General features: G+C 37.8%; 2 protein-coding genes across 4 annotated transcripts in view; both read right to left on the bottom strand.

The window, feature by feature from the left end:
• tnpo2b (transportin 2b) overlaps nt 1–13,992 on the bottom strand; it is a 30,887-nt gene extending 16,895 nt beyond the window's left edge. Inside the window, exons 1-7 of one of the 3 annotated variants that reach the window (XM_079812752.1) lie at nt 13,763–13,992; nt 12,279–12,383; nt 7,691–7,766; nt 7,459–7,608; nt 5,610–5,716; nt 3,565–3,698; nt 3,400–3,481 (exon numbers count right to left, since the gene is read on the bottom strand). In XM_079812752.1, the coding sequence (XP_079668878.1) occupies nt 3,400–3,481; nt 3,565–3,698; nt 5,610–5,716; nt 7,459–7,608; nt 7,691–7,766; nt 12,279–12,377 (648 nt within the window). In that variant the 5' untranslated portion in view covers nt 12,378–12,383; nt 13,763–13,992. The remainder of the gene's footprint in view (nt 1–3,399; nt 3,482–3,564; nt 3,699–5,609; nt 5,717–7,458; nt 7,609–7,690; nt 7,767–12,278; nt 12,384–13,762) is intronic. The other 2 variants (XM_079812750.1, XM_079812751.1) reach the window with 2 other exon arrangements.
• A 6,368-nt stretch (nt 13,993–20,360) lies between these two features.
• On the bottom strand, nt 20,361–22,635 carry rln3b (relaxin 3b; the record flags this gene model as incomplete). The annotated part of the gene is made up of 2 exons (XM_079812052.1): nt 20,361–20,659; nt 22,464–22,635. 2 exons carry the CDS (start codon nt 22,633–22,635, stop codon nt 20,361–20,363), a joined length of 471 nt encoding a protein of 156 aa, XP_079668178.1.
• Between the last annotated feature and the right edge of the window lie 1,952 nt (nt 22,636–24,587).

Genomic DNA, 24,587 nt, shown 5'->3' with positions numbered 1-24,587 from the left:
TTTCGCAAATCGCAAAAAATAAAAACCCAGGTGATAACGTGAGCTCCACTACCAAAGGAAAGTATAGTACTGATAATATTTACACAATATTTGTCTCTCACATTGTCCCACAGCAACATTACAATAGTGCACATTAATGTACAATGTTTTATAATAATAATTTATTCTATTTAGTGTCCAATTCATTCATTTAACATATCTAATATTGGGGGCATCCAAGTTATTTGACATATTTGAACATTTGGAAAGAAAAAAAAAAAGTAACGCAGTAATTACTTTCCCTGGTAATTAGTTACTTTTATAATGATGTAACTCAGTTACTAACTCAGTTACTATTTGTAAGAAGTAACTAGTAACTATAACTAATTACTTTTTTAAAGTAACGTGCCCAACACTGGTAGGGACACAAGTTGGTTCTGGAGCATTTTGAATTATTTACAGATTCTGAAGTGTAGTCTCCAAGCTTTCCAGTGATGTGTAACACATGGAAATCTGATAATATTTGGAGAAGTTTAACAGGGAGAAACGACCTCTAAAGATTTTGTTCTCACCTGCTGGGAGTGACAATAGGGCTCATTTACATCTCATTTAGATAAGCCAAACCCCCTGTAAAGCTGCATGGTTACAATCGGACCGCATACTATTAATAATAAAGGATAATGTGCATTGTAAATGTCAGTATTTATCTTTTTTGACTAAAAATGATTTAGAGGCTGAAATATGTGAGTTTTATCCTTTTATAAAACCTTTTTATTTGTTATTTGCTGGTTTTCTACATAAAACTTGGTGAATTGATTTCATTGTGTAGCATTGGGACTTTTTAACAGGATTCTGTGATAACCGTCATGATCAACTATGATAAACTAAAATCAACTATAATTATGTGTTTTTATAGTACAATATGCAAAGTACAATTATCTATAAGAAAAAAAAATCTCTGATTCTGTTCTTTGCTCTGACATTTAAGGGTAACATAGGCCTACAAAGGCTCTTTTATGTCTAAAACAGTTTGGATAGTTGTTAATACAGCGTTGCCACAGCTTGGTTAACTTCAAATTCAAGAACCTTTCAAGGACTTTACTTTTGGCCATATGACAGAGGTCTGATATTCTATTTGTCATATTTCTGTTTTGCATAAAACTGAAGAATATTCGGTACATCCTATACTGTATTCTAAAATGATCTGATATTAACTTTTGCATGGATTTTATTGAAAAGAGCTTAGGCTCATGTAACCAGTCTATTTTTGCAATATTTCACGGTGTGTCTGTGAAACGCTGAGGTACCGTAGTGGTTTTGTGCGCGCGTGAACATCATGGCAATGTACAACACAAAGTACCTCACGCGGGAAACACTTAATGTAATGCATAAATGCAAGTAACAAACGTAAATCAAGCATAGTCCACGAAGTGTTGGCGAAATAACACATTATCGGACCGGAGAGAATAATATGGAATTTCTTCCAGAAAACTTCTTGCACAAAATAAATTCAAGCACTTTCAAGGACCTGTATGTATGTTTATTTTCAGTCATGTCATTGTACTCAGCCCTCTCTTTCTGCACAAGGGAAAGATGATCGTGTTGGTTCTTTACTGCTTCAGACATTGTGTTATCTGGGAGGTTTGCACTTCGTATCAGCTGCTCGTTGCTCGCTGCTCGTGTATCAGCCACCAGGGTTGCCAGGTTTTCACAACAAAACCCACAATTGCTACTCAAAACTAGCCCAAAACAAGCCCAATCGCGTTTCAGGGGGGCTTCTCCGGTAAAAATTTCAGGAGGTAAAATATGTGTTTTTTTGGCATGGTTGCCTACTAAAATTCACATTCCCGGGGCTAAATATCACATAATTGGGGTCGCTTCAAGCCGCGGACATGAAAAACAGCGGACTTGGCAACGCTGAGCCACGCTTCCCTTAGAGGGCGGGACAATAACAAAAGAGAAACACGCCTCTGCTGCATGCTAGAATCTCCTAAAAACAAGGCGATTTCAACCTCAAAGTGTATGCTTTTAAATATACCAATACTGTTATCTCAAACATGGAGAGGCTTCTTCATGATCTCAACTAACAGATTCTGCAAAAAAGCGAAAATCACCAATTTTGAAAAAAAAAAAACGCTTCATTCTCATTTTGCTCGAAACTTGTGTCCCTACTTTCCGTGACTGGTCACAAATGTCAAAACATTTACTCGAATCAATGAGCAGCATTAATAAAGCCCCAGTCTTGCAGATCATTAACTAAAAAAAGCTGGTTTAGGGTTTAGTTACCCTTTAATGTTATGAAGCGACAAGAATATTTTGTGAGCAAAGCCCCCACAAAAATAACGACAATCTCTTCTCTTCCATGTCATTCTCCTACACAGTTGACGTAGTGTAACCAGTGCAGCGCTTGCGAGTTCTACGGCAGAAAGGCGGCTCACCATTGGCCAGCTCCTGCACCAGCATGACCCGCATGCGTCGTTGTGAACAGTGTAAATGACAGCTAATTGGTTAAAGAGAATTTTAAAGGTCTGTATCAATTTGTTTGTATTGAGTTATTTTTGAAGGACTCTTATTTTGATATGGCCTTAACGTGCACCTACATGGTTGCATAAAGCGCGCCCTCTTTCCGCTGTGAACGCTCTTGTGAAGGACGCAGCCTGCAATTCATGACAGTTTTTCTCTTCCCATTGTATTTTTGTGCATCCCACTTTAGGGTTATAAGGTAAACGAGTTGACGTTGGTTATTGTGTGAGAGTCATACAGTGTTTGTTCTTGTTTGTTTGCTGTAGCTCTTACGGTGTCTACATGAGTGTCACGAATAAAACGCTAATGGAATTCCAGTTGATTAGCAACAAACAGTGTCGGCCAATGGGAAGACGATGTTCTGACATTACGCTTCAAAAGCACTGGACTGTATTTACTACGTCAACAGCGTAGGAGACTGGCACAGACAAGAAGAAATTGTTGAATAAAGTCGTTATTCTTGTTTGTTTTTCCGCACAAAAAGTATTCTCGTCGCTTCATAAAATTAAAGTTGAACCACTTGAGTCACATGGACTATTTTAACGATGTCTTTCCTCCCTTTCTGGACCTTGAAAATGTTCATTAAATTGCTGTCTATGGAGGGGTCAGAGAGCTCTCAGACTTCATCAAAAATATCTTCATTTGTGTTCTGAAGATGAACGAAGGTCTTACGGGTTTGGAACGACATGAGTGCGAGGAATTAATGACAGAAGTTTCATTTTTGTGTGAACTATCCCTTAAAAGCAAAGTTTAAAAAGCTAATTAGTAAGGTCAGTGTGAATTAAATCAGTCTACACTGCCTGCCGTTAAGTCTTTCTGCTGCTAAATCTAAATTAAAGTTACTGCATGAAATAATTCCTGCTGGAAGGAAGCGGTGACCACTGTAGGTCAACTCACCTCTATGAATGTGTCGATGTTGTCCATGAGAGCCTGAGCTCTGCCAATAATGAACTGATTCACACACGCTATGGCGTGAGACCTAAAAACAGAATGTGAATTAATACATGCTACTCGTTATAAAACACAGGCTGTATTCTAAAATGTGTGTGTGCAGTTCTTCACCTGATCTTGGCACTGCAGTGTTTGAAGAACTGCAGGAATTTGGGGATCATGATGTTGAGGGGGCGATTCAGAGCATCACTGTCCAGCAGTTCAGACGAGTCCTCACAGATCTTCTGCAGCGCACCGAAAGAGCCCTGTACACACACACTCACGTTAAAGTCTGCATGAAATAAAAATGACAATTCGGATTTTTTTTGTATGGAATATTGCAGTATTTATTATAAATGACTTCATGTACCCCCATAAACTCTTCTGTCACTGTCACTCACATGAGATCCACCAATAGCAAACCACAACCAGCCAATCAATTCCCCACGGGCAAAATCAAGCCCCGCCTACATTTGAAGAGTTTCGTTGCAAAACGAGATATATCCATTTTGAGAAATGTTGGTTATTTGACATTATTATTTAAAACATCAACTGTCAAGTTCATTCACAATTTTTTGTACATTAAACTATTACTTGAGCTCAGTGAAGGCCAGGGACAAAATATTCTTCAAATCCAGGATATTTTTTATTTAATTTTATGTCCATAAATAGTTCATAAATAAGTCAAAAACCATGCCAAAATGCAACATATTTATCTTAACATTGTCAAACATCTTAAATTGGTTAAAAAAACAATACATCATAAATATATGGAATAGTATATACAAAGATTGATTAATAATAATAATAAGATTCCGAGTTAGTTTTGGCTAGAACATACACAACATATATATATTTTTTTTTTGCAAAACGCTACATATCCACCTTAGGCTATATTCTACTACTGTAATACCATTAAGAAAAGCTAGTGAATCAATGTTATCCTGGTCCACTTTTGTAGCGTTTTTATAAATTTTTGTGAAGTTGAAGGCTACATCTTCATCTGACAATTTGTCGGCATGACACAGACCAACATTACTCGCAGTCGCACGATGACCACAATTCATCTTTGGATGTTTTCCCTCCCCTGAATGCCTTGCCCGTTTGTCTTCTCCCTTTGATGATTTTCTTTAGATGCCTTCCTCTTTCTCCCAACAGCAGCTGGAATGACCGGCTCAAATCCGTCATCGAAATCCATAACGTTAGCTTGACTAACCGGCTCTGATTCTCTGACTGAAAGACAGCTGTTGATCAGTGACGTAGCCTACGTGACTGACAGCTCGCCTACAGTATAAACAATTAAATGGTAAACGTTTTTTAGTTAACCTATTGAATCCTCTTTTTAAAAATATGTTTTTTGTTTTGATATTATCGTTAAATCACTGAGCAAACTCGGAGCACTTCACCGGCGGTGACTCTCTCCTCGCGTGTCATCCTGAGCTCGCGCAGCATCCTGGACATTATATATCGCACTTTGTAAAGAAACTGGGCTGGCGGATATCGCGTTTTGTGAAAAAATACATTTTGTAGTAGGCTTAAAATGTAAATTTTTTAATCTTATTAAAGGCAGCAATTCACACATAGATTAAGGTACATCTAAACTGTGATTTCCAATAATAAAATCCAAATGTCAAAAAATGGCGTTTATCGCGTTTTGCAACCGAACTCTTCATTTGTTCTTGTTTGTGAAGCAGTTTCACTCGGATATACCCCACAATAGGGAAGTAAACAGTATTGCAACTTCCGTTTCATGCCGATTTTAAACCAATCAGCAGACATAACTAATCCAACAATCATTTTCCACATTATGAATTTATAATAGACTATCTAGACAGGAATATTTGGAGGTAAATACTAACACTGCCTAATGCACAGTGAAAAAAAAACTACACTTTTTTTTAAACAGCATGTCCTAAGAATGTGTAACATGAAATACAGTAATGTAGTAGAGGGCTATTTTCAAGAAAAGGGTATTGTTTATAGCATTGTCATGTCTAGTGATCATTTAGTTGTGTACTTTTTATTCAAACAGAAGGCCACGTCAAGCGCACAGCATTTTGGGATGACTACTGCTCATTTAGAATACTTGAAATACATGTGCATGTAGTAAACAGTAACCATACTGCATTCCTAGTAAGAGCTGTCTGTGTGTGCGTGTGTGTGTGTATGTGTGTTACCTCGCAGGTGTTGTAGTCCTCAGAGTTGAGAAGGTTGCAGAGCTGAGGCAGCAGTTCTGGCCAAGTCTGCAGCTCCCCTTTGGAGGCGATAGTAGTGATGAGAATACCTGAGGACACACACACACAACAATTCAACTATAATGCAAAGTAGGGATGTCAATTGACATAAATTCCCATAATCAATCTATGTTTAAATTAACAATCAAGTAATCATTAACCTCTTAACTCCGAAGCAGGGGGGCTACTAAGCTTCCATTACTTAAAAAAACCCACATGCTTAACCAACACAAACCAGCGTTTTAAAGCTTAGAAGCTTGTGCTCAAAATATAATAACTGCTTTACATGAAAATGTGGTCATTGCACATAACCCATAGACGCATATTGTTGAAAAGGTCTCAACTAGCAGGCCTTACGTCTTGTTCGGACTACACGATTTTAAACGTGGGTAGATCGCTGTGCCGTTCAGACTACATGACTGTAATCTGGAGTCCTAAAATCGCTGAGGTGTTCACATTACGTAAATGATCCGCAACAGGGAGTCACACACTAGAGCCCTGCACGGGACTGTTTTCTTAAACCCGCACCCGCCCACTCCCGCTGAAAGTTTGACCAGGACCGCCCGCGCCCGCAATGTTTGTGTCCACTCCCGCAGACTTTATATCACAGCTTCAGAAAAAAATTACACATATACAGACTAAATATTCGTTCAAGTTAACATCCAGAATTACAGACTTTAAACATGACTGCGTTTAAATAAGATGAAGTAACCAATGCTAAACCAAAGCACCACTGGGTAGCCTATTTTTTTATTAGCGTTATAAAACAAAACCGCAAATAGCGGCACCTCAGTTTTTAGGCTACTGCATACACACTCACCAAACGAGCAGCTTGGGAATAACTAACCCTAAACTAATACAGAGAACCTCGAAAATAGGCCATATAATTTTAACAAATTATATACAAAACGAAATAAAAAATAGAATGCTTAAAAAAAAAACTGAATTGCAAAAAAAGAAAATATGATACTAAAACGAAAACTAAAAAATAACATGGACTACTTAAATGAATTTGATCATAGTAATGTGGAGTAATCAAAGCAAGGCCCATTGAACAAAAAGTAGGCCTATATTGCTGACTGACTGCGGTCCCAGACTTGTGCGTCTTTCTTCCACAATCCGCTCACACACACACACACTGAATGCCCTCTCTGACGGCGCACTAGATACTTTTGTCAAGTAAACAGTCGCTTTAATTTTCTACTCAACTTCTTATTGACTCCATTTCTACTGCACGCCAAATCCCACCGTTTAATTTTCTGACCGCCCACTCCCGGCTGCAGCAAATTTAAATGGATCAGCACACGCGGGCAGCAGGGATTGTAAAATGTGCGTAAAACATGTTTATAATGAAAAAGTTTCCTGCTCGTGCTCCGAGCCTTGCTCTCTCATTGGCTGTAGCTCGCCACATAGACACCATATGATGTCAAGTTGACAGCTCCAGATATTTATGATGCTAGATATTTTTCTCGCGTCGGCGAGGCATCAGAGAGCGTCTTTGATGTGTCGTAGTTCACACAAAGATTGGCGAGCGCTGATTTTTGGGTGAACTATCCCATAAAACGACCATCGATAAGTTTTATTGATTAAATTATTATCAATGATTAATCAATCACTGATGAATCATTAGCTTCCCTAAGAGCAGCTTGGCCCATATTTACTCACGTTACGATAATACATACTTCCCTAGAAGAGAAAAACACACTTATTACATCTAATCAGATCGAATGAACTCAGCTGGACAACTTTAAAGAGGTTTTGTGGGTTTAATGCACATTAGGTGCAGACTGACCGATGGTGGCGCGGATGAGAGGGGACGGGTCTCCGATGTTGTTGAGACACTCTCTCTTGATGAAGTCGGCCACAGCCGGAGGGAAGTTCTGGTAGTGAGCCTTCACGTTGTTCTTGAGAATCAGACCGCTCAGAGAACGGGTGGGCTCGTCTGCGGACACACAGAGACACTTGCGTGACAGGAGGATGTGTGTGAAATGAGATAAGATGATGCACGATGGGATAATACACACCTTCAGATTTGAGGCTGGTGAGGACGAAGATGAGATAGTTGTTGAAGTCGGGATACTGATTCAGCTGCTCCAGTTTCTGAAGGAAGCGTTACAAAAATATCATGAAATTCCACAGACAACAAAGAGATCGAATATCAGACCAGTGGCATTAAGATGCAAACAAACATTTACCACTAGAAACGTAAGCGTTTGGATCTTAATATCTGAACATATTTTGTAGTAAATATTAAATAAGCATCATGGATGTTTTTAATGCACTTCATACTGGACTATTACGTTCACTAAAAGCCATCTACGCAGACTAGATTGCTTTTCTTATTTAATCCTCAAAAGAAAAAATGCCATTAGAGTGGAGAAGTTAAAGGCACAGTATGTAAGTTTGGCTGCTAGAGGTTGCTTATATCTTGATTTTACAAAGATTTTCCGACAGGACTCGGGCAGAAATCATATTCATGGATGTGCTAATGTATTAAATTTACTGTAGTATGAAGCAGGGCGGGGCTGAAAGCTGTTGGAGTGGAACGAGGCCGCTGGAGCGATTGCTAATGTAGGGCCCTATGAAATCCGTTTTATTTTTTCCCAAATTCCATTTTATTTTTCCCCAAATTCCGTTTTTTCCGTTTTAATTTTTGCTAATTCCTTTTTTTTTTTCGTTTTAATTTTTGGGAATTCAGTTTTTTTTACCCTTAACTGTTATTTTAGTCGTAAAAAGAGTGTTTTTAATGTTAATATAATAGAACATAAAACATAAAATAGGAATGACCTTAAATTTATTGAGGTAACAAACATCACATTTACTTTTCAGGACAAATACTGCAACATAATACTGCACTCTAAGCACTTCAAGTCACAACTAGATATTAGTGCTGTGAATTGATAAAAAAAAAAAAAAAAGAATTAATCACATTTTTTTCTGTAATTAATCATGATTAATTGCAATTAAAAACATTGGAGTTTTTTATATTTTGATATTGTAATAATTTCAGTTACTCTCCAAATTAATTTAGAAACAATTTAAAGACAGTATATTTTAAATGTGTGTTGTAATGGCATCTTTTTATGAATGAAGGCCAGTATCACTGATGCTAATGTCTATATGAAACATTGATGACGTTACATTACAGTATAACTGAAAGCTCCCAATTTCAACATTTATTAGGCTTTAAAAAAACTTTTAACTTTTAATTTAATTGAACTTAAAACAATCTTTACATAAATCTATTATAATAAATGTTATATTTGCCTGTGGCCTTCCCTCTCAGACATAGTCTACACAGAAATTGAATAAAGTTATCAACACCTTTCTTAACTGCATAAATAATAAGTGAAATATAGATTAATCATCATTAAAGCTACAATCTTCTGTTCCCGTTGTTCTTTGAACATTAATGACAGACATTATCAGTGCTACTGTCACTTTAAGAGCTACCTCAGCCAAACATGATGTGGATAATGCTGCCTTCACGTGCTATCGGAAATTTGATGATTCCGACTTCTGAAGTCGTGATTACGAGCGCATTGCATTCAAGTTTCAAAATGTGAGGGCGTTCATGTGCAATGTTTACCTAGGAAACTTGTATATTACGATAATTCCGAGAGCACGTGAAGGCAACATAAGACGCGCTGACCCGCGCATCTCATTTCCTCTCAAGTTCATTTAAGGCATTATTTCCCATACAGTACATTAAAGTGCATTAAAAACAAGGCAAAATACAGCAAGCACTCCCTGAGGGAACTGCTCGGCTCGGTACTGAGGGCTTATCGTTGAGTTTCTTAACTTTTTCGCCGACGAAAGCAGAGCCGCGGAGCCGCTTCGCCATACTTTCAGTGTTTTGAAGGAGGAGCTGAAATGACGGGAGGTGTTGTGTTGCCCAAATTTGCTTCCCCCGGTCTGCATTTCCCCAGACATACGTTCTTCTCCCACACAAAACCGCATTTCATTCCAAATATGTCAAATTCCGGGAAATTCCGCGTTAACAATAGATTCCGCGTTAATATGCCAATTCCGCGATTCCGTCCGCGATTCGGTGATCGCGGAAATCATAGGGCCCTACTAATGAGAGACAAGCCAACACACGACTCGAGAGATTTTATTATGCCGCAGATGACGCTTCCGCTTCTTCTGGTCATGTGTGTGTGGGGTAACGCAGCGCTGTTTTATCATATTACACACATTTGAGTGTGTTGAGAGTTATGTTATAATGCTACTGCGTTCACTCTGTGCTGCTATGAGACACTTGTTCACATTGCAGTGGGCTAGATGGATATTAGTCATGGTAAAACATGGTTCTCGCGGTAAATCAAGAAAACCAGGTTTAAACAATAAGACTAACTGTGTTGAGTTATATAACAATTATTAGTTTTCTGTCAATGAATGATCCAAACAGTTGCTCACCTGTCTAATAAAACACACAATATATTAAAGTGTTTTTGGTGTTTACATGGTTTCCACAAAACAAAACTGCGGGTATGCGGTCCGTGTCCTGGTTAAAATTGCTAATTTCTCTGGATTTAAACATTCTTGGAAATGTTTGGAATAATGTAAGTACACAAGTCAACAAAATATATAACATTGTTCAAGTGGTTTTTGGATATTTTAATCAAAAAACAAAAATCTTACATATTGTGCCTTTAAATTCATTTCCATAAATGATTCATTTACGGTCAGATTCAACTAATTACTCTTCAAGACTCTGATTCAACACATCGTATGGATCATCATTTAAATGACCTACACTGCTTTTGTTGGGGAAAAAACATGTAGGTATATAGCTGTTTAATACTCTAAATTGTTATATAGGTGATTAAATATTCCATTATGAATTTGCATGGCCACACTGGGTTAAAATAATAAAGGATAAATATTTTTTTGCCATTTTAGAGCATCTACAAAGATACACAGTACTGCTCAAAGGGGGCTGGTACATTTTTTAAAAGTCTCTTCTGTTCACCAAGGCTGCATTTCTTTGATTAAAAAATACAGTAAAAAAAAGCAATATTTACAATTTAAAATATGTTTTCTATGTGAATATCTATTCAATTGTAATGTATTCCTGTGATCAAAGCTGTATTTTCAGCATCATTACTCCAGTCTTCAGTGTCACATGACCCTTCAGAAATCATTCTGATATGATGATTTGCTGCTTAAGAGACATTTATGATTATTATCAATGATGAAAACAGTTCTGCTGCTTCATATTTATGTGATACTTTTTCAGGAATATTTAATTTATAGAAAGTTCAAAAGAACAGCATTTATTTGATCTTTTGACACATTATAAATGTCTGTACGGTCACTTTTGAACTTAATGCATAATTGGTGAATTAAATTATGAATTTCTTTCAAAAAAACAATTTCTATAATCCCAAACTTGAATAGTGAAAAAGATAAAAAAAATTGTTGGGATTTCTTTAGCCAATATAATCCATGATTACTGTAGACATCTGAACCGAAAACAAAAAATGACAAGTCTCCCATTCATTTGGTTGTAACAGACAAATTTCACATTTCATTAGCCGATAACTTGAACAATTAAGTTTCACGGACAATAACTGATCATAATAGCTGCGTTTTTCCACTGTCGGGCTAAAAGCGGATGTGCTAGTGCGTTCCACGGTCACTTCCGGGGCTTGCTCTGGGCAATTTGACTGAATACCTTGGTCCAAAGCGGGCCAGCTCAGGCTTGAGAAATGGTTACGAACAAAGGCGGAGTTTATCTGAGTCTGGAGACGCCAGCGCCATCTTTTAAAATAATTTTAGCGTGTTTGAAATAACTTCTGTTTGTAGCCCATGTGGATTCAGATCACCGTATAAGACAGAAATATTTATATGCGATGCAAAAGTCTATACACACTAACCATTACTATAGTAAACATGGTAAATACGAACGCTTGAAGAAATCAGACTGTCAGTTTTTGATCTGTCAGTACTCGGTCTCGTCTCTTTATACCGACTGTCTGATGTCCATATTTAGCTCTGCAAGCGTCATCAAATAAAGCAAGTCCGGTTTCTCTGACTGAAAATATTGGAGAGAGTGCTAAAGCTCCTCAGGTCGTATTTCGGGTGGGAAATTTGTAGAAACGATCATTCTTTCTAAATGTGATGTCCTGTGAACACAAATAAACAGATGCGACGGAATAAGTACGCTTGTCCTATTTCTTTTGTGAAATAACGATAAACACCACTTTATTTGTGTGTGACTAATGCGAAGTCATGACACAAATTAAGTAATTATGATCACTGTATCACTTATTATTGTAAAACATCAATGCTTGGGTTTTAAATCTTTAAGTAAACGACAAAAATGCCAACAACGGCCGCTTTTATCATGTTGGTTTTGCGATCTCGCTAGTTTCCAGAGATTTCTTTCTGATAAAACTTCCAACTGTTGGTGATTATGGTTGTGGAACATTATGGTTGTGTGTGACGTTGTTCCAGAGAGGTGTGTTACAGGCGGGTTTTAGTGACCGACAGTGGAAACGCAGTGTGGTTTTGGGCTCGGTGCTACAGGCCCGAGGCTATACGCCCAGCCCGGCCCGATGAAAGCTGCTATCATGATGATATTTATCATAAGTGATGTGCACAGACCTCTTGAACGGCTCTCTGTGTGGCCGTATCTGGAGACTGGGAGTCCTTCAACAGCTGCAGCACCTGCTGTAAACCCTGTTCATCCGGCTGCCACTCCATCCTGTGCTACACACACACACACACACACAGAGAGATGAGCGCACTACACCAACACACACTACTGGGAAACACCATCACTGTTTTCTCTGTAAAGTTATTAACAAATAACACAACACCGTCCACAGACACACGCACTCCGACCAAATGGCCGAATTAAAACACTTAATTTTCTAAACCAGGCTAATCCACCGCGAGCACCTGGACGAAAGGTTCACACATCAGCTTTACCATCTGATCTGGTTTAAGTGGGATCGAGGCAGACGAGAGTGTGAAGATGTGTGGAGGCTGTGGATGTGCGAGTGGGCCGTGTGAGAATGTGCGAGTATATCTTCGGTGCGTTCAAACGTCTGCAAACACTCCTGAAAATGCTTGGGTTGTGCATTTCTCTCTCATTTTATATCACTTGATCATGGTCTCCAGCATCTTAAGCTTCAATGGAAGAACAAAGAGTCACATGATCAAAACACTCTTACTGATTAGTCCAATTTAAATGGTGCAGAACATTAAAATCGGCTTTGTTTTAACGTTTTCAAGCTCCTATAACTATACTCACAAGTTACAATGTAGACTTTTGGACCCATGTGTATGTATTTGTGCACTTATTTTATTAAGTACATCTGTGTATGTTGTTCGTATAAGCGCATAAGTGTGTATCTATCTATTTCTATTTCTACATCTAGGCTATATTATGAGGTTATCTGACTTTCTATCCCCACATATCTCTCCACACACATACATATATGAATGTGTGTGAGTGTGTGTGTGTGTGTGTGTATGTTCGTGTCTACGTGAGTGTGTAAGTGGTGTTTGAGTATATATAATTGTGTGTATGTTGTTTGTATTAAGTGTATGCGCGTATCTATCTATTTGAGGGTATATTAGATATATTTTGAGGTTTTTTCTTTCCATCCCCACATCACACACATATATATATATATATATACACACACACACACATACATCCACACACACACAACCGCGAATGTGTAACTGTTACATGATGTAGGTGTAGCCAGTTAGGTACATTTGTCTGTGTCTACGTGAGTGTGTATGTGGTGTTTGTGTATATATTATTGTGTGTTGTGTATGTATAAGTGTATAATCTCTGTGTGTGTTTGAGTAGGCCGTGTGTGTGTGTGTGTGTGTGTGTGTGTGTGTGTGTGTGTGTGTGTGTGTGTGTGTGTGTGTGTGTGTCTGTGTGTTTACGCGGCCCGGTTTAACCCAATTCCCCAGCTTACATCAGACGCGTTAACCGATCACACATGAAATAAAACGCATTAAATCGCTTAGATGTGCGTGATGAGCGTGTATAATGATGATGAATAAACACACAGAGCCGCTGATGTAGCCGTTAGCCGCGCTGCTAACCCGCCAAACGCTCTCACCTTCAGTCAGTGGCTCTCTCTGTCCGTCTGTCTGCGTTTATCTCTCTCTGCCGCGGCGCGAGCGCTGATGGCCGTCGGGTCGCGGTAACGGATGGCTCGCCGCGGGTTTCTACGTGATTTCTGCGGGATTTAATCGGTGTGCTTGCTGTTATTCTTCTTTCACCGGCGGCGCCTGATGCATGGCGGACGCGTTAATCGCGCAGTGTGGATCTGTGCGGCCTCCGTACCGTGACGCTGACGTCACATCTCATTAACATAAAACTACAAGAAGCGGCGCTACTACTAAATACTGACCGTTAGGTTTTTATTCGAGAGAAGACATATCATGACTAACACTTATTAATTGTGCTCTATATGTCGTTAATAAAGGTTTGTGGCGGATTTAGATTAATTTTAGAGGACTGTAATTCGTGCTGTGACCTGTAGATGGAGACAAGGGTGAAGTAATGGGTCATTCGGGTTCATTCAGGCACTTTGATTTACCATAATAATATTCCATCATACTCAAAGAACGAGAGAATACCATTGTATTATCATCAGGATAGCGTCCAAAACTATAGCTGACCACATTAAGTTTAATCCACTGACCGCTGTCCAGTTAACGTATTGGAATTATTAAAATTTTTTGTGCATTTTAATTCTGCTTTATATAAAAATGGCAGAACTTTTGTTCAAATCTGTTATTATTTCAAATTAAATCATGAGTCAAGAGGGTCATTCCTGGGATTATGTGCCTTTTGTGTCCCCAGTAATGAGCTCACTGCCTTAAAATGTTGAATAATATCAATTTTAAAACTGTCATAAATAACACCACTTGAACTCTAAGCATATTAAAGTTTATTAAAAAATAATAATAATAATCTGAAACATTTTACAACATTTTGAACCACCACATATCATCATTTTCCCACCATTTAACACTTACTATACATTATTTCTTCCCCCATTTTTACATTGTTGGGTATATCAGTAATAGTCTAATGTAGAATATATATATTTTCAATTCAATGTATTTTAACACTTGTCCCTCATTTTATTGTCCACCCTGATATTTTTGACTACTTTCCCTTTAAATGAAAGTTGGAAAAATTAAATGACATAATGTCATAAAGCAGTCATCACTTCTTTGGAGGGAGAACAAATTGGGCAAGTGAGAGTATTTTAACTGTCTATCTTTACCAATTTTATCTTTTAAATTACATCAACCATAGTACATAATATTTTTCTAATGTAATTATTTATTAGAGAAATCTTCTATGTTGGCTTGTTTTTGCTAAGATCATAAAATCATTGGATGATTTTAGATCAGAATGTCCACCCTGTTATATCAGAAGAGCTATAAAAGAGTGGACAAAAGAGTCCATCCATCCATCAATCCATCCATTCTTTATTCCACTTGTCCATCCTGTTATTATTTTGTCCACCCTTTTATTATTTTGTCCACCCTGTTATTATTTTGTCCACCCTTTTATTATTTTGTCCACCCTGTTATTATTTTGTCCATCATGTTATTATTTTGTCCATCATGTTATTATTTTGTCCACCCTGTTATTTTTTGTCCACCCTGTTATTATTTTGTCCACCCTGTTATTTTTGTCCTTCCTGTTATTTTTTGTCCACCCTGTTATTATTTTGTCCACCGTTATTTTTTGTCCACCCATTTATTATTTGGTCCACCCAGTTATTATTTTGTCCACCCAGTTATTATTTTGTCCTCCCTGTTATTTTTGTCCACTGTTATTATTCTGTCCACCCTGTTATTATTCTGTCCACCCTGATATTATATTGTCCACCCTGTTATTTTTTGTCCAACCTGTTATTATTTTGTCCAACCTGTTATTATGTTGTCCATCCTGTTATTATTTTGTCCTCCCTGTAATTTTTTGTCCATCCTATTATTTTTGTCCACTGTTATTATTCTGCCCACACTGATATTTTATTGTCCACCCTGTTATTATTTTGTCCTCCCTGTTATTTTTGTCCATCCTGTTATTTTTGTCCACTGTTATTATTCTGCCCACCCTGATATTATATTGTCCACCCTGTTATTATTTTGTCCACCCTGTTATTTTTTGTCCACCCTGTTATTTTTTGTTATTTTTTGTCCACCCTGTTATTATTTTGTTATTTTTTGTCCACCCTGTTATTTTTTGTCCACCCTGTTATTTTTTGTCCAACCTGTTATTATGTTGTCCACCCTGTTATTTTTTGTCCTCCCTGTTATTTTTTGTCCATCCTGTTATTTTTGTCCAGTTATTATTCTGTCCACCCTGTTATTTTTTTTGTCCACCCTGTTATTATTTTGTCCTCCCTGTTATTTTTGTCCTTCCTGTTATTTTTGTCCACCCTGTTATTTTTTGTCCACCCTGTTATTATTTTGTCCACCCTGTTATTATTTTGTCCTCCCTGTTATTTTTGTCCACTGTTATTATTCTGTCCACCCCGATATTATATTGTCCACCCTGTTATTTTTTGTCCACCCTGTTATTTTTTGTCCACCCTGTTATTTTTTGTCCATCCTATTATTTTTGTCCACTATTATTATTCTGTCCACCCTGATATTATATTGTCCACCCTGTTATTATTTTGTCCTCCCTGTTATTTTTGTCCTTCCTGTTATTTTTGTCCACCCTGTTATTTTTTGTCCACCCTGTTATTATTTTGTCTACCCTGTTATTATTTTGTCCACCCTGTTATTATTTTGTCCACCCTGTTATTATTTTGTCCTCCCTGTTATTTTTGTCCATCCTGTTATTTTTTGTTGTTTTTTGTCCACCCTGTTATTTTTTGTCCACCCTGTTATTATTTTGTCCACCCAGTTATTATTTTGTCCTCCCTGTTATTTTTGTCCACTGTTATTATTCTGTCCACCCTGATATTATATTGTCCACCCTGTTATTTTTTGTCCAACCTGTTATTTTTTGTCCACCCTGTTATTATTTTGTCCAACCTGTTATTATGTTGTCCATCCTGTTATTATTTTGTCCTCCCTGTAATTTTTTGTCCATCCTATTATTTTGGTCCACTGTTATTATTCTGTCCACCCTGATATTATATTGTCCACCCTGTTATTATTTTGTCCACCCTGTTATTATTTTGTCCACCCTGTTATTATTTTGTCCACCCTGTTATTATTTTGTCCACTGTTATTTTTTGTCCACCCTGTTATTATTTTGTCCACCCAGTTATTATTTTGTCCTCCCTGTTATTTTTGTCCATCCTGTTATTTTTGTCCACTGTTATTGTCCACCCTGTTATTATTTTGTCCACCCTGTTATTATTTTGTCCACCCTGTTATTATTTTGTCCACTGTTATTTTTTGTCCACCCTGTTATTATTTTGTCCACCCAGTTATTATTTTGTCCTCCCTGTTATTTTTGTCCATCCTGTTATTTTTGTCCACTGTTATTATTCTGTCCACCCTGATATTATATTGTCCACCCTGTTATTTTTTGTCCACCCTGTTATTTTTTGTCCACCCTGTTATTATTTTATTTTTTGTCCACCCTGTTATTTTTTGTCCACCCTGTTATTTTTTGTCCAACCTGTTATTTTTTGTCCACCCTGTTATTTTTTTGTCCAACCTGTTATTATGTTGTCCACCCTGTTATTATTTTGTCCTCCCTGTTATTTTTTGTCCATCCTATTATTTTTGTCCACTATTATTATTCTGTCCACCCTGATATTATATTGTCCACCCTGTTATTATTTTGTCCTCCCTGTTATTTTTGTCCTTCCTGTTATTTTTGTCCACCCTGTTATTTTTTGTCCACCCTGTTATTATTTTGTCCACCCTGTTATTATTTTGTCCACCCTGTTATTAATTTGTCCACCCTGTTATTAATTTGTCCACCCTGTTATTATTTTGTCATCCCTGTTATTTTTGTCCATCCTGTTATTTTTGTCCACTGTTATTATTCTGTCCACCCCGATATTATATTGTCCACCCTGTTATTATTTTGTCCACCCTGTTATTTTTTGTCCACCCTGTTATTTTTTGTTGTTTTTTGTCCACCCTGTTATTTTTTGTCCACCCTGTTATTATTTTGTCCACCGTTATTTTTTGTCCACCCTGTTATTATTTTGTCCACCCAGTTATTATTTTGTCCTCCCTGTTATTTTTGTCCTTCCTGTTATGTTTGTCCATTGTTATTATTCTGTCCACCCTGATATTATATTGTCCACCCTGTTATTATTTTGTCCACCCTGTTATTTTTTGTCCTCCCGGTTATTTTTTGTCCATCCTGTTATTTTTGTCCAGTTATTATTCTGTCCACCCTGTTATTTTTTTTGTTCACCATGTTATTTTTTTGTCCACCCTGTTATTTTTTGTCCACCCTGTTATTATATTGTCCACCCTGTTATTATTTTGTCCACTGTTATTATTTTGTCCACTGTTATTATTTTGTCCACCCTGTTATTATTTTGTCCACTGTTATTATTTTGTCCACCCTGTTATTATTTTGTCCACTGTTATTATTTTGTCCAACCTGTTATTATTTTGTCCACCCTGTGATTATTTTGTCCACCCTGTTATTATTCTGTCCACCCTGTTATTATTCTGTCCACCCTGTTATTATTTTGTCCACTGTTATTATTTTGTCCACCCTGTTATTATTTTGTCCACTGTTATTATTTTGTCCACCCTGTTATTATTTTGTCCACTGTTATTATTTTGTCCAACCTGTTATTATTTTGTCCACCCTTTTATTTTTTTGTCCACCGTTATTATTTTGTCCACCCTGTTATTATTTTGTCCACTGTTATTATTTTGTCCACCCTGTTATTATTTTGTCCACCCTGTGATTATTTTGTCCACCCTGTTATTATTCTGTCCACCCTGTTATTATTTTGTCCACTTTTATTATTTTGTCCACCCTGTTATTATTTTGTCCACTGTTAATATTTTGTCCACCCTGTTATTTTTTTGTCCACCGTTATTATTTTGTCCACCCTGTTATTATTCTGTCCACCCTGTTATTATTTTGTCCACCCTGTTATTATTTTGTCCACTGTTAATATTTTGTCCACCCTGTTATTTTTTTGTCCACCGTTATTATTTTGTCCACCCTGTTATTATTTTGTCCACCCTGTTATTATTCTGTCCACCCTGTTATTATTCTGTCCACCGTTATTATTTTGTCCACCCGGTTATTATTTTGTCCACTGTTATTATTTTGTCCACCCTTTTATTTTTTTGTCCACCGTTATTATTTTTTCCACCCTGTGATTATTTTGTCCACCCTGTTATTATTCTGCCCACTAACAAAGCATGTAGAAGTCTGTAATTTGGATTGGAGCGTCAGCATCTGCGAACTCAGAGATGAGTAATTACCAATCTTTTATACCCAAGTATTAGAATGTGATTGGATTGATAAAAAGTTTGACGTGACAATTAAGTCTTCCCGGCAGAACTTATGCTAAAGCTTTCATTTCTTGACCAGGTTTGCACACACTGCAGCAGGGATTAGTTGTGTGTTACCAATGGTTTTCTTTGAGACTGTGGTCCCAGCTCTCTTCAGGTCATTGACCAGCTCCTGCCGTGTAGTTCTGGGCGGATCCCTCACCTTCCTCATGATCCTTGATGCCCCACGAGCTGAGATCTTGCTTGGTGCCCCAGAGGGAGATTGACCTTCATCTTGAACTTCTTACATTTTCTAACAATTGCGCCAAAAGTTGTTGCCTTCTCACCAAGCTGCTTGCCGATTGTCCTGTAGCCCATCCCAGCCTTGTGCAGGTCTACAGTTGTATCCCTGATGTCCTTACACAGCTCTCTGATCTTGGCCATTGTGGAGAGGTTGAGTGTGTGGACAGGTGTCTTTTATACAGGTGACGAGTTCAAACAGGTGCAGTTAATACAGGTAATGAGTGGAGAACAGGAGGGCTTCTTAAAGAGAAACTAACAGGTCTGTGAGAGTCGCAATTCTTACTGGTGGGTAGGAGATCAAATACTTATGTCATGCAATATAATTATTTAAAAATCCTACAATGTGATTGTCTGGACAGTTGAAGTGTACCTATGATATAAATGACAGACTCCTACATGCTTTGTAAGTAAAATCGGCAGTGTATCAAAAACTTGTTGTATTGTCTACCCTGTTATTATTTTGTCCACCCTGTTGTGTTCTGTTGTATAATACACATTTGGTCAAATGTAGCAGGTTAAGTGTATCTTATACATCTTACTTTGCATACTGTACCTACATACTGTAGAAAGTAGTATGCTCATATGCTTTAGGTTAATCTATATGTTAGGCATTCATTGTTTTATTGTACTGCTTGTAATTGAAGTGTGCATAAACTTTATATTGAATGATCCAAACACCAAATGACACTGAACTCTATCGCAATCAAAACTTTATTCCAGTTTGCTGTTATTAAATCAATGGCCATACAAGAACATCACAAAGACAGAGAGACGAAGAGAAGGTTTTGAACACAGTAACAAACGGGCTCTTCACTTTGGCTAAAATCTGCTATTCCTACACATCTGACACTAATATTTTCATAGGAACAACCTCTTCATTCTTCACGTATGGGAAGGTGGAATGGAAGTAGAAGACGAGGAAGGGGTGGAGAAATTGGGTCAGGCAGTCCTTTAACATAACGAGCTGATCTCGCTCTTACTGCAGCCCCATTTACAGCAGGCGTTGGACAGCCCGACGACCACATCGCGCCCCTTCCTGTCTGACGTGCGCAAGGCCTCCAGCACTTCCTCTGAGATGAGCGAGCGCACGGGCCGGCTGAACACGGGGCTCTCCTGACTCTGTCCAGGCCAGGCCAGGGCCTCTGAGTCGGGACGGGGTCTGTATGACAGCCCGGGGAGGATGGGGTTGGCGGCCCAGCTGTCAGAGGCCTCGTCGTCATGAGTGGAGAGCAGGTCACTGGACAGGTCACCTGATCAAAGGACAAAAATATGTTACTGTTATTAAAGCACATAACCCGTACAGACATGAACGATTCCTCAAATCATGTGTCTTGATGAGGAAACGCGCTGTTACTTTACTTTAAGGGATTTTTAAACGGATGATTCAAAGATAATTTTACTATTAAAATGAACAGATGAACACCAGTTCATAAATAAAATATATTGTTTAAATTATTACTGCCTTTAGTTATTTTTGGAATGTAAAAATGCTTAAAAACACCAGCTTCATTACATTTATACTTGGTTTTAATAAATAGAACATTAATAACATTGTTAATGTAAAAAGACAAAATTGTATTTGGTTTCTTTTTTATGTAATGTAATGTTTATTTAACCAGGGAAATGACTTAACAACATTAAGTCTAAATGGGACATGGATTTACATTTGATTTATTAAAAAACAAAAACAATAAAAACATTACAATTCTTTGGACTTTACCTCCTCATTTCAGAACACCACTGCTCTGTGTGTGTGTCTGTGTGTGTGTGTGTGTGTGTGTGTATATATATATATATATATATATATATATATATATATATATATATATATATATATATATATATATATATATATATATATATATATATATATATATATATATATGGTATTATTAATAATAATTGTATATACATACATGTATATAAACATACATTAATAATAAAAAATAAGCATTGTGTAAAAATAATACAATTAATAATCGATTAATTTGATTATTATCAATGACACAGTAATTAGCCTATTACTATTAATAATTATGTAGTCTAAAGATCATTTCATTAGTTAGTTTGATCATATTTAATATTTTATTTAAATTAAATTTGTGGATTTTTTGTAGTTCAGTGTGTGTGTGTGTATTGTAATTTGTAGTAAAACAATAAACAATAAATTTCAATGAATTAATCGTATCATAATAAATCATATTATTTACATTTTAATTAATAAATAATATAATTAATAATAATTTAATGTAATCCTTATCAATGATAATTATTACTATTAAATCATGTTAGATTAAGATTGTTTCATTATTTATTTTCATCATATTTAATATTTATTTCAAATTAATTCGGGTTTTTTTTGTAGTTCAGTGTGAGTATGTGTTGTGTATTGTAGTAAAACAATCATTATTATGATTAAATAATGTATGTCAGTGTAGTGTCTATAATGGTCATTTAGTTATTATAGTGTCAAAACAGCTATGCAGAAATACATTTATATAATTTTTGTTGTGTTTGTTGTTATCAATTATAATTACTACTCTCAAAAATCATGTGGGTGTTTATTGCTGTAGTCTAAAGATTCGTTTGATCATATTTGATATTTATTTCAACTTAATTTGTGGATTTTATGGGGTTCGGTTAACTATATGTGGTATGTAGTCAAACAAATAAATAAAATAATATTTATAATGTATATATTTATCAATTATTATTAAATAATGTATGTTTTTGTGTAGTATAATGGTCATTTAGTTATTGTTGTGCTATGGAGAAACATGTTTAGCTATCTTTCTCTCTCTGTGTGTGTGTGTGTGTGTGTGTGTGTGTGTGTGTGTGTGTGTGTGTGTGTGTGTGTGTGTGTGTGTGTGTGTGTGTGTGTGTGTGTGTGTGTGTGTGTGTGTGTGTGTGTGTGTGTGTGTGTGTGTGTGTGTGTGTGTGTGTGTGTGTGTGTGTGTGTGTACTTATGTGTGTTCCTCTAACTGTGTGAATTGTATTGAATTAACAATAAATAAACAAAACTTCAGATTTCTACATCTATAATCTGACTCTCACCTGAGACATCGAGAGATCTCCTCCAGCGCGAGCCTCCACAGGTGAAGATGACCGCCCGGATGAACTCTCTGCCGCACAGCTTCACTCCGTACATGGGGTGTCCGTCCGCGGCCTGAGCGCCGCCCAGCAGCACCACCAGCAGGGCGAGAGTGAGAACTGCAGCTCTGCACATGAGGACGATGGTGGGAGTGAAAGTTTGAGGTGCTGAAAATGTTTCTCAGTGGTCCTTCTTGCTTTTGAAAGACGGTCTAACGATGGTCTCAGCCTGGTGTGTCTTTTATAGGGGTTGATGGAGCCAGCGCTGTTTGCGTGTCAGTCAGATGGACTGGGATAGCAGGGCCGAGACCTTTAGGAAAACAAAGCCCCGGTCCAGGAGGTGATGTCGAATGAAGCGACCTAATCTCATCACTCCTGACCTTTTTGTCGCCATACACAACGTCTAATCGCACACAATGAGGAATGAATCACGGACTTGAACGCACACACTGGCACAAGCGCTGTACTTCACTCAGATACATGTCTATTTGAATGGTCCCTTTTATTGTAGAATTAATGTTAAATACTCAAAAATCATGTCCTCAATGTATTTCCAATTTAAATGAATGAATTAATAAATAATTTGTGCATATCTTTATTATATTTTTTGTAATTCATGTGCCTCGTAATCTGGACAACTTGTCACTCACATGAGATCGACCAATAGCAAACCACAACCGTCCAACCATCCAATCATTCCCCACAGACAAAATCAAGCCCCGCCCTACATTTGTTCTTGTTCGAGAAGCCGTTTCACTTGCATATACACTGATCAGGCAAACATTATGACCTAATATTGTGTTGGTCCCCCTTTTTTGGCCCTGACCCGTCGAGGCATGGACGCCACTAGACCCCTGAAGGTGTTCTGTGGTATCTGGCACCAAGATGTTAGCAGCAGATCCTTTAAGTCCTGTAAGTTGTGAGGTGGGGCCTCCATGGATTGGACTTATTTGTTCAGCACATCCCACAGATGCTCGATTGGACTGAGATCTGGGGAATTTGGAGGCCAAGTCAACACCTCAAACTCGTTGTTGTGCTCCTCAAACCATTCCTGAACCATTTCTGCTTTGTGGCGGCGCATTATCTGCTGAAAGAGCCACAGCCACCAGGGAATACCGTTTCCATGAAAGGCTGTACATGGTCTCAACAATGCTTAGGTAGGTGGTGTGTGTCAAAGTAACATCCACATGGATGGAGGACCCAAGGTTTCCCAGCAGAACATTGCCCAAAGCATCACTGCCTCCGCCGGCTCGCCTCTTCCCATAGTGCACCTGGTGCCATGTGTTCCCCAGGTAAGAGACACACACACACCCGGCCATCCACGAGATGTAAGAGAAAATGTGGTTCATCAGACCAGGCCGCCTTCTTCCATTGCTCCGTGGTCCAGTTCTGATGCTCACGGGCCACTGTTGGTGCTTTCGGCGGAGGTCAGGGGTCAGCATGGGTCAGACTGATCTGCGGCTGTGCCGCCCCATACACAACAAACTGAGATGCTCTGTGTATTCTGACACCTTTCTATCAGAACCAGCATTAACTTCTTGAGCAATTTGAGCTCCAGTAGCTCGTCTGTTTGATCGGCCTTCGCTCCACACGTGCATCAATGAGCCTTGGCCGGCCATGAGCCTGTCGCCGGTTCTCCACTGTTCCTTCCTTGGAGCACTTTTGATAGAGACTGACCACTGCAGACCGGGAACAGCCCACAAGAGCTGCAGTTTTGGGGATGCTCTGACCCGTCGTCTCGCCATCACAATTTGGCCCTTGTCAAACTCACTCAAATCCTTACGCTTGCCCATTTTTTCTGCTTCTAACACATCAACTTTGAGGACAAAATGTTCACTTGCTGCCTAATATATCCCACCCACTAACAGGCGATGAAGAGATCATCAGTGCTATTCACTTCACCGGTCATAATGTTATGCCTGATCTGTGAAAATTACAATAGGGAAGAAATGGCTATCGCAACTTCTATTTCATGCCAACTTTAAATTAAATAAACAAAAATACCATAAATCACACAAAAAAGTGAATAAAACATTAAATATGTTAGACTTTGACCACACATTTTCCTCCTAAGCAGAAAATTGAAAC

Source organism: Gobio gobio (genome assembly GCF_949357685.1).
Source record: "Gobio gobio genome assembly, chromosome: 3".
Classification (NCBI taxonomy): domain Eukaryota; kingdom Metazoa; phylum Chordata; class Actinopteri; order Cypriniformes; family Gobionidae; genus Gobio; species Gobio gobio.
This window is presented reverse-complemented; position numbering and strand designations above follow the sequence as displayed.